This window comes from Choristoneura fumiferana, chromosome 18, assembly GCF_025370935.1.
Source record: "Choristoneura fumiferana chromosome 18, NRCan_CFum_1, whole genome shotgun sequence".
Classification (NCBI taxonomy): Eukaryota; Metazoa; Arthropoda; class Insecta; order Lepidoptera; family Tortricidae; genus Choristoneura; species Choristoneura fumiferana.
This window is the reverse complement of record NC_133489.1, coordinates 13,961,641-13,973,530: the sequence shown is the minus strand read 5'-3', so window position 1 is coordinate 13,973,530 and position 11,890 is coordinate 13,961,641. Positions and strand designations below refer to the sequence as shown.

General features: G+C 37.8%; 1 protein-coding gene across 2 annotated transcripts in view; it reads right to left on the bottom strand.

Moving 5' to 3' along the window:
• Positions 1-7,209, bottom strand: part of LOC141437611 (agrin-like) — a 202,485-nt gene extending 195,276 nt beyond the window's left edge. The window contains exon 1 of one of the 2 annotated variants that reach the window (XM_074101053.1): positions 6,321-7,209. In XM_074101053.1, coding sequence (XP_073957154.1) covers positions 6,321-6,876 — 556 coding nt within the window. In that variant the 5' untranslated portion in view covers positions 6,877-7,209. Of the gene's footprint in view, positions 1-1,783; positions 2,489-6,320 lie in introns of those variants that run through there. The other variant, XM_074101054.1, reaches the window with a different exon arrangement.
• Between the last annotated feature and the right edge of the window lie 4,681 nt (positions 7,210-11,890).

Below are 11,890 nucleotides of genomic sequence, written 5' to 3'. Positions count from 1 at the left end.
AAACCCGGACGTAGCAAATTTACGTACTTAGTTTTGGAAAAATATTTAAAATACAATTTATGTTACAGCTACCGAATCCAATCATGAGTCTAATGTTTTAATTTATAAGATAGTTTTACTTTTGACTTTTTGTCTATTTTTTAAGATCATCTGTCAAATAATAAACTTTCGATTCGACCCTCCTATTAGTTGACTCAGTGACTCATCAAGAACAAATGACGCGGAGACTGAGCGACAAACGCCGCAGACTTTCAAAAATAATATGATCTAGCAGGTAATCGTTCCAACTTCTACATACAAGCAGCAAAAAAATATTCAAATAGTCTGCAGGATATTAGCACAAGGACCCTTATAACGTGCGGGTTTGATTTCGTTGCGAAATAAAGTGATACAAACTGCAAAAACCGCTAAACCTTTAGTGGGTGTAAAATGTAGGTGCTACTGAAGCTAGGGTTCGGAGGTCTTCGGAGCCTAGCAACACCGCAGCTGCTGCGACAGAGTGGCAAATAATGTAAAGTAAATGATGAACTGATCATTCATATAACTTTGAAATACAAAACGATAATTAACATGGAAAATTATGTAGTTATAGTCGTTATAAATAGTAGATTAACCTGATGTAGTTACACAGTAACAATAGACAAGTTTTAGCTTCAGTAACAATCAACTATCATAGGCAGTGGCTAAAAAGTGGAAGCTACATACAGAAAACTTACAATTGTTTGCGTTATCGAATTAGAAATAAAGATACAACATAGAGTCGCCTTAGCAGCAGTATACGCGTCACGACAGCGTTATAATCATAAGCGCTTCAGCAAATTTGAATAGTAATCGTTCACGATATCTTATCAATTTTATTAATATTCCGTTGTTTCTTCATTGCAATAATTTGCATCTTATTTATAATACACAACTTACAAATCCTAAGCAGATAATAAACAGACAGTTTGGATAATTTAGTTGCATAAAGTGCTCTTGGAAATGTAAAGAATTATTCAAAGTGGGCACCTAATATGCATATAGGCCGTAAGACATTGACTTTTTTATGTTCTCGTCGGAGTAAATTGCATGGTGCGACCTGCGCCCACGCCGACGCACCGCTATGGCGCTAATAGCGGTGCGCACAACCATTACAAAGCTTTGGTCTATTGTTCGGTCATCTCAATGTCGAAAGCTAAATCTTAAACCGTATTTTGACCACATTATATGCGACTAGATTGCTATGAATACGTTTTCGGAGTAAGTAAACCTATTGTGTTGGAAAGTCTAGTTATTAGTGAGGTTTATTGAAATGTTCTTTTATGTTTCTTAGTAAATTTACCTACCTCTACTCAAAAACATAATTTTATCGACTGCTTTTTTTTTAGTAGATGTTTACTTTGTTAAGTCATAAAGTAAACCTCAAGAGCACCTTTGAAGAATGTCGAAACGCTTTGTTTTGTTTTTAATGTGTGTTAAATGGCTCACTATTATTTTTACCTGAGGCGACGTTAATCTTGATCCTGATTGATGAAGGTGCATGGTCCAGCAATCAATTAACTTCGATTAAATGCATTATTTATATTCGCATTTAAAAATAAATATCGCCACACGTTTTAAGCAACTATGTAAATAATACGTTTTCCCTGCAAGACAAGTAAACATGCTCATAGTTCAATACTCAGAAGAATGTCGTACAGTTACAAATAACATAATGAGAACTAGCAAATAAGCGCGGACAGTTTTATAGCCTACACACTCGACCAAGCTGACACCTTATTCGTACTTGACAACAAATATTTACCTTTCAAAGCCGCATTTACTCTGTCCAAATCGTAAAGTGACAGTGGAAGAGGCTCGTTCAACAGGCGTAGTCGGGGCGCGTTCCCACTGCCGAAGCCTTTATGGGATCCGTCGCTCAAGAATATTCCGGAGGAATGTCTGTACAGTTTGTAAGCGCACTTATTCGTCCGAAGCCAGTCTACAAACACAATTGCGCCATTCAAAGTGCGCTCGTCCCCTGAAAAGACGTGACTTTTCAACTCCTCCGCGTCTCCTTTCATAAGTAGGCGAATGTATAGTTTATAGAACATAAACACTTTTGCATTTGGTTTACTGCCATGCTTTATCTTCTTCACGCTTAAGACCCTAGCTGTGAAAATGTACTTAGACTCAGACACGGCAGACGACAGAATCTCGTAGTCATTAGTAATCGTCTCGTTTAAAACACATTTGGGAGCATTTATATTTTTCTTGCGGTGTATCGTGTCCCGCTTCTTTACAACTCCTCTTACGCGGAACTGGGCATGAGTTATCGTGAAGCTGTAAAGTAACAGCACTAAAAAGTGTAGCTTCATTTTTATTGTGTGAGTTTTTTTGTGTGGCGGTACATATGAATGTAAATAAAACCCATTTTTGTGTTAGTGCTTGGAAGCTTTTGATTGAGATGGCTCGTAAACACGCGGCGAACACAAGGTTGCGCAAGAGTCGGTGGCGCCGCCGAGACGCGTGCGCGAGCGCAGCCTCACGCGTAGACTGGAGACCTCGCAATTCGATGCAACCTTCGACAACGTAAACAAACGTAGACTTACCGTAAGCTATTGTGGCATTTCTAATTAAGGAGTTTATTACGGCATAAATCCACTCGAATGAACACACATATATGGCAAAAAGCCATGCAAACTAATTTACGAGATCGCTTCCGACCTGGTTTAGGGAAGTTAGCCTTAATAATGTAGCAGACTTGTCATAGACTAAATAGGTGCAAGTTAACAGTTATTGCTAAACGTGCCAGCTGACTGCTCAGCTGAATATTCATGTGGGAGCGCCGAGGGAGAATTGCTCCGTGCAGCTAGCTGTAGGAAGCTAGGAAGGGTGGATAAAAACTTTGCCAGTGTTAAATGCTCTTTACAAATTCTTGATTTTTGCATATTAAGCTTAAGTTTTCGCTGATTGTACTTACTACGCTTCAACTTCGTCAATTATTCAACGCGAAATTAGAAATTCATAACGTTCAGCAATGACCGCCGGTGGTTCAATAACTTTATAGTTTTACTTAAAAGCGTTATACGTACAAGTTCTTGCTTTTCGCTATCGTAGCACGTAAGTAAGTGATTGCAAGTGCTTACACGAGGAATTTGGAAAGTGGTACGAGTGTGGGCGGGCGAGTCTCCGGCGAGCGTCGCCGCGTCGCCGTCGCCCGCCTGACGAATCTTCGCCGTGCTTGCCGCTTGCCGCTCGCCGCGTCATTAACATTTCTCATTTGCTTTAATTTGACTGTCTTACTTAATATCTCGAACGGCTGAAGGTCATCTAATCAATATTCAATCTAATCAGAATATTATGGTAAACACAATTTTTGTCTCATAAAAAACAGTTAAAACTGTTATTGTTTTAATCTTATGACTTTAAAGAAATTAAATATGTGGTTTGGTTGAATTAATATCAAAATACTTTCGTGATGTTTCGTGATAAGCGAGTTCGTTGAAGTAAATACAAAGATATTTAAATGGAAACTTAAAGTTACGTAACACAGACCAATAAAACCGAGCGTCGATGAGATTATGCATAACGTGATACGATCGGATTGCAACGAAGCTGCAAATTAAACGATACATTTTTCCATCGTGTGCGGTGAAGTACTATCGTGATGGCAGAACTAAACCATTACTTTCCCCTCAAGTCCGCCTCCTCTGATGTTGTCGAAGATATAACCACCGCCGCACACTTTACCGGTAACTATCGACAAATCGATGCGGTAGGTACTAAAACCACCTATTACGGTTAATTACTCATTTAATTGCGGGCTTAGTTGTAATGACAGATTGATTTTTTAAATAGTTGTTTTGAGTACCATAATGGAAAAGGTAAATAAAAGCGTATTAAGATGTTAAATTTCCAGTAGTAAAATGTCAAGAATTAATTTGAGGTAAGTACTTGTACGGCACTAACGAATCAAGCACTGTCAGGTGTTTTAAAAGTATAAACAAAAACAAAATTTTATCAGCTGTAAGTTACGTTAAAAAATCTATCAGTTTGTAATGTCAAGATCCTCTTAATCATAGTCGTGCTATGTGGAGACAAAACCTATTTATCTCCATATTGTTATCTCCCGTGCATCTCAAACATGCAGTGCCTTGATGTCTAATGAAGCAGATTAAATCGCATACGTCTTTGAATCTGTAGGTTTATCTTACGAAGTTTGTCGCGCGCTCCTCCGATATCGCAACGCCTGCGCCGGCATTACTCCAAGACACAGATCCGAAAAAAACTAAAAAAAAGTCTAGTAGAACTTTTAGCTTCATGACTTCCAACCTACCTGCTGCTAAGAAGCTGAATTAAAAAAAAAACAAATATTTTTGAGCCTACTACTTACTTTGAGAGTAAAAATACTTAAGCAAGATTAAGCACTCGTTTTAAATATACGTGGACGATAAAGTATCACCAGACTTACCTCAATTTTGCCAAAAAAAAACTGACTAATAAAATATCTGATACTTATGAGTTAAACCAACTTTTTTAACTGAATTCTGCTAATTGTGTTCAATTAAAATTTTTAGCAAATACTTTTACTGTTGCTTTCTCATTCTCAAAGCGCGAGTCCGTCCTTTCGATTTGATAAATGGTTGTTCAAACATGCCATACTCAAACAAATATAAATTTAGATATACTTACCTTTGTTTAGCTGTTGGCCATAACTTTGAACTTTCCCGTGATAAAAAGTAGCCTATATTACTTAGGGTTAGTAGTTTTCTATTAGTGAAAGAGTATAGTTTCTTCGGAGATTTATTGTGTTATATTATGCCTATGTAGATATATATTATATGTTATTTTATTTTATATAATGTTCTAAGTACAGTAATAGCATAGTACACCTAGTATAATCCGGAATATTTTAGCAGATAATTTTGTTATAGGACCCACCACCTACTGAAATATTCTGAATCAATTTTGAAATATCTTGTTTATACATAGTATATGTACAGACGAACTTATTACAAACGACTTGACTCTAATGAATGTAAACATATAAATAGCTACATAAATATCACTATATCGCAAGAGCCGGACTCTCAAGTTGAGACAGTGAGATACTAATCTGCTCGAGGGATTATGCAAGACATATGGATTTTAGCTTAAAGGCTTGGGATATTTATCACTTGCCACTCTGAGAAATTCAATGTAAATGCAGTTTATGTATCTGCAGATTTGGGTCGAAATTTCGTATTATTACGAGTAAGTCAACTCGTAATTGTCTCTGCTCGTAATGCAATACAATATTTATCCTCAGCTTGTATTTCAATTTAGATTATGGAACATGTTGCGGATTAATTTTTATGTTTTTTATCTGTTCTAAATCTTCTCTTTTAATTACCAAATGACCTGTCAAGATTTAATTAAAGCTGCTAACCGACCAAAAATAAAGTGCCGAATATTTTACAACTACAAGGCTATTTACGGAAGAGTCAAGGCAAATATATATTTTGAACCATTAGCATGATGTTTGTGTTAACCATTGTCGGCAAACACAAACGGAGCAAACGCATTCGCTCCATTAAGTTAACGAACAGTTGTCGAGATGTCGATCAAAATCACCTCTTAATGCCTTTGCGTCGTACACAAAGCAACAACCATATGCATTCACACCCTTATCTCTTCACTATAAGAAAAATAACTTAATGTGTTGCCCAGTGTAAGCCGTGCTTTACGGGCACAACACCCACACTTCATTACAATATACGATCTTGAACCAATGATTGTATGCTGTGCGGCTTGCTCTATTTTGTTGTTGCAGTCGTTCTTCATTATCCTGTCAGTTAACATTTCTTCTTTTAACAGGATTAACAATCAAAAGTATGTTGGTAATAAATTAAATTAAGAGAAGATAGTGTGTTTTGAGCTTCACAATTTGAGACTAAATATTTACCTTTCATCACTATCTGTTATGTTCCTGTTATTTTATGAGATAATTATTGTGATGCCATACCTGTTTAATTAAACATAATAATAAAAAGAGGTGGCACCGTAGATATCTGCAACACGTTAGATATCAGGAACTACAGAGAGTGGGAAAGAGACGTTAAAAGTTGTCATTTTATACGTAGGTGTCGGTAAGTAGTTTTACGTGTATCACTACTTGTCAAATGTTATATCCTTTTCGTTAAACGGTATTGCTGTTAGTTGATGAATCATTGAGGTCATTGCGTGTAACAGATTTAAGTGTGAAATGATGCTATAAATCAGGGAGATTGTTCACGTCGTTGTAATGTAAAGCTGTAAGACAAAAGATTGTATCTGTTTAGTGCTTGTGTGGCATGGCAACGAAGTAACGAAAGCCCTACCTTTTACAGCAGCATTGATCCGGTCCAGATGATAAAGTGTCAAGGGCACTGGGTCAGTTAGTAGCTGCAGATGCGTCGTGGGACCGCGTATTGCAGAACTGTAACCTACATTACTGAAGAAAATCCCAGACAATCTCGGCCTCGGTCCCGGAGCGCACGAGTCTCGGGCCCGCGGCCGCTCCGCCGTCAGTACAGAACCACTCAAGGTCTCAGGAGACCCCTCTGACTTCACAAACGTCCTCAGTTCACTCACATCACCTTTAAGCACACGACGCAAATGCACTTTGTATAAGTTCGAACGCTTCCGACTATCCTGCATCGATCTGTACTTCTTCACATTCAAGACCTTGCCGGTGAATATGTACTTTGATTTCCCTATCGCCTCCATCAGCGACCACTCGTTCTCGATAATGGTCTCATTAAAAGGACAAGGTGGCAGAATCGCGCGGTGCCGCCGCTGCGCGCTGGACCTTTTTCTCACTTTGCCGCGGATCCTGATCTCCGCGCCGACGATCGCCGCCGCGATAACATAAACAATAACCATTGAGAGCTTCATGTCGCACAATCGCTGGTTAAACACTCCTAAATGCGGTTGCTACAAATGTATCTGTCACATTATGCCTGTTATTTATGTGTGCCGAAGGGCATAAAGTAGCGGCGGCGGTTTATTAAAGGGGCGAGGCGTTGACATCTCACTAACAGAAAGTCGTCAAATTGAATATTTAATTTCCAGATGTAATCTGTTAAAGTGCAAGTGACTCTCATACTAGATTGGAAGTCATAGTTGTGCGGAGGCAGTTCTCACAGCGGATCGATGTTATCGTGTTGGTAAACAAGGGCCCGTTTATGCGGCCGTGTAATGTGGCGGGGACGCGTGCGCGCGCGCTGCTAACCGGCGCCGACTGGAGGCTATCACGCAGCCTCCCCGGAGACATAAGCCCATGGTGCCCACAACCATTGTACTAAAACACTTAAACTCCATGCTTTTATGTTTGCTTTGTTCATTACTTTTATTGCTGTTCCCAATATACGCTTTATGCTGATGAATCCTACTTAGTACTTTCTTTTTATTCTTATTCATAAAAAGTCGCTTACGCTCAGTCATCAACATCACACGTTAACGTGTGATGCTAGCACCTACTAACAGTAAATAAATTAAACTAAAGGTACAGTTAAGTTTAAACGTAGATGTTATCCTGACAAATCGGTCCATCCTTAAATCATGTTCAGGAGATAAGATCCTCGGCCTCGAAGTCACAAACAAATCGCCTCGATCGTACTTTGAGTGATATAGTGACCCTACATAGAGGTAATAGGAGCGTATATGTGACAGTGACAATGAGGCGAGCGCGTAGCAAGTTGAGCGAGTCGGCGGTAACAACCCGGCCACAACTATATGCAACTGACGACACGGAGAGTGTATTCTCTTTTCATTGCACGGTCGAGACATATCACACAGCTTTCCTTAAGAAACACACGCAATGTATTAGCAAAACGTTTGCCGCATCGGCCATTGAGCATGATTGTGGCAGGGTAAGACGTGAAAGCGATGCGTGCGGTGCGTGGGCGGACGGGCTTTGGCGCCACTCGCCTGCACTGTGGTGCAAGGTTAAAGCATATGCGATGTTTATACAGCCATTAAACACTGATGGTTTTGTCATCAAATCCTCTAACCGATGAATGAAGGATTACGTCATGATTTTGTACTCGTACAGGCAGATGTGTTTACTAACTATTTATTAACTACCTAGATACTTACAGGATTAACGTCATTAGTTTCCCAAATACAGAAAATAACTTTTATATAATTATTTTCAATGTTGATCTAGATTTTTAACATCAAACGTGAAATCAGCTGACATAAAATAAATGTTACAAGTAAATACCAAAAAGATATTAACAAAAAATTACAATGTAGGTACTGAATAACTACCCATAGTGGTGACCATTTTAATCATGATTGACAAATCGGTGAAGTTGTAATAGTAGTATACACTGGCATAGCAAACGGAACACTACCGAATCTGTTAAGTTGATCGATCGTCCGCAACAAACTGATATGACGTACATATTTACCCCACCGTCATCATCATCAACTGCTAGAACGCCTCAGTGATAGACAACTCACCTGCATCTACCGGCTGCCGCCAACTCTCGCGATTTCATTGGTCATCATAATGGGAGGCCTGCTAACGCTCCATCTTCCAATTCGTGGTCGCCACTCGAGAAATTTTCTTCCCCAACGTTTATTTGTTCTTCAAGCGTTGCTCACCATTTCTAGTTATATAACTCTTACTCTTCAATATTTACCTTCCTTTTTTCATTCAAAAGAAATCTCATCAGTTCGACGGACTGATCACTGATGAAAAAAAAAGAAAAAGTTCACAGCGAAACTACTTGATAAAAGATTTGCAAAGAGACTTAAATTTCATAGAAAGCCTCCTCTAAAAACTGTATAACAAAGTCAGTGAAAACAATACAACAAAAGATATCGAAGTATTATTCGAAGTACCTACCTAACCTGGTCTGGTCCCAATCTTGCCCTATTATACTCATCTAATAATGTTACGTTTTCCTTAAGATGTTTTCAAAACAACGAATTTACTAGTTTCATAACACACCGATGAACTTTAAAACCTAATAAGATCTTCATTCGAAACTGTAACGCCAAGAAAACCACTTTTTGATCTCGCCACCCTTGTGGACTGGACATTGTCCCTATATTACCTACTAAAACATAAATGGCAAATCCAAACCTGTGGCGCCAAGATAATGAAATATGATTTAAGTAAATACCGATCTAAATATTCATAAGACAGGTATTTAATAGTGAGGGACCGAAAACTGGATTAACACAATTAGAGCGACCGTTGTTGCCTCCCGTCACACCTACTTAGAACAAGGTGTGAAATTTAGTAGGTACAGAATTTTGAGTGAGATGAGAGCGGAAAGACGAGACTAAAACCCAGATTACCACCACCATGTATATTTAAACTACCTATACCTTGACAAGTTCGTAGGTGATACTTGGTGGAATCCTGTCGTAGGGAGCCTCTGCTGACTTCATTATTTTTTTTTGATAAGTGCGGCAAATACTGACTGCGACAGGGTTCTATCGAGTGTCACGCACAAGCTTAACAAGCACCCTTAGTGTAACTTTTCGGTTACAAAATACGTCTCAATCGCGTTCGCGTTAAAATCTCAATTTGTATGGAAACAGACTGAGGTTTTAACGCGAACGCGATCGAGACGTATTTTGTAACCAAAAACTTACACTAAGGGCAGTGGTATAGATACTTCGTTATTGACGTTCGAAACTCGAATTACTCGAAACAAAACATCGGTTTTCTTTTCCTATCTCAATTGAATCATCAGGAAAACAAAGAATACTGATGAGTCCAACGAGTAGAAATAAATATTAGTGCATTCCTCTAAAAAATATGGCTTGGCAATGAGGATAAGTGTTGAAAATGTTAATATAACAAATATATCAGACCTAATCTCACTGTCCGAGACACGTCCGAGAGGGGAAAGACACTAAATGAGGTAACAAGTAAAATAAAATATGTGTATTATATCTTTTAATATAAGTATAATCATTAGCACGTAAAACAAGTGCTTTATATTAATATTTTTCGTGGTCCATGCAATAGAGGATTAATAAAAAAATGGTAAATCACATCTCTACGATTTTAAGAGCGTTTATACCTGCTGAGATGGCAACGTTGCATTTTTGTTAGTTTTTCTCGATTATTCCATAAAAATTGAATGAAAATTAATAATGTTGTCTGATAGAACACTTTTTAATATATAAGTTAATGCGTCTAAGTACTCCAATAATTATTCGTTATAGACTTTTATTTTCTTTAAAAACCGGTCATAAACATTAATTCGTTTTTAAGGAATATAAAAGTCTATCACGAATATCAGAAAACATTTTTAATTTTCATTCAATTTTTATGGAATAATCAAGAAAAACTAACAAAAATGCACCGTTGCCAGCTCAGCTCAGCAGGTATAAACGCTCTTAACAGAGATAGATACGTTTTCAAAACTGCATGTATTAAGTTTGGGAGCTGAACTAATCTTACGAATTGTTACCAAGACAAACGATGTAGTTACTCGTACCTAAGCATTCTCATCTAGGGTTACCATACGACAAGATATTTCCGGGGTTGTGGATCTTGTACGGCTTTTCTTATGACAGTGTGAAAATATTTTAAATGAATTTTTACCAGCGAACGCAGTGGCTTGGTTTGCAAACGTCAAGTCCTACAAACATTTGTGTATGTGTGTGTGTTAGAATAGGTATTTATCGCACTAAATTATGTCTAACAAAGAAAACTCATCCCGCCTGTCTAAGCAGGCCTAGTATATGCTGTGCCTAACTTTTGTACCTATCGGAACTTTCTCCCAAATATCCGGTAATGATGGTCTTTCGAAAATCGCTGTATAATCGAAAAATAAATATTTAAAAGAGCCCATTGTGACCTACTAGAATTAACACGTTATTTTTGTTTTTTTTTTTTAATTTTCATATGTCAACCCTATGCGCCCACGCTGCATGGTTGCATTCGCTTATAACTGCATTATCCAAGAGGTTCACATGCGTTGTTAAGTGTACCTACCCACGTTTATATTCTTGTGTTTCATATGCGCCGCTTATTATGATTGTTAATATTTGTCTGTACTAAATGACTTTGATCGTAAGACTTTGGAAGTACGAGTAGCTAACCAGTTACCACCTGGTTGTTCGGGAATAAGTATTAAATGTTAATAAGTAAATGTTTGAAACTTTAACTTAGTACAACAGCATTTTCGTACATACAAAATTTTACATGAATAAAATATATAGGTATTTCTATTTCAATGTGTGAGTAGATATTGAACACTTCCCTCTTTATGAAAGATCAAACGTGAAAATTGACGGTCAACAGTCTGATCTGAACAGATATTTTCAACGTAATGCTAAAACTAGCTACAAATATCCCTAAATTAATATTGCACTCTATTTTCAATTTCAACCAGCATTAATATTGACATAGATTAATAATTCCCGAAACGAGTACACATTGCAGCACTTTCCCCGCAATAATTCACGCTTCGGTCTCACCCCCACTAATCCCGATTTACTGAAACGATCACGGCGCGATATTAAATCACTCTGTCAAACTACAACAAGCCGCTCATTAAGCCCTCCCTAGTAAATACCAATACACCCCTATTATACAAGACTAACTCAATTAATGTGCACACACGCACCCACACAGTCTTAACTACGAAAAAAACACACGCCATAACAATCCTTCGTGTTGATATTAGTAAAGTCTTTAATACCGTGTGTTGGTTAAGCAAATTGAAAATGCAAATCGACGCTAACAGTAGGCTTATTAAGATTACTTTCTTGTAAATTATATTTTATAGAGAACGTATAACCAGAGGCGTATCGTCAGTTAATGGGCGTTTTCAACGGTAATTATCGTAAAATGATGTTGTCAATTTCCTTCCAGCTTCCTCTTCATAAAGTAATTTGTGGCTCGACTTAATGGGTGGTCGTCTGAGACAATATT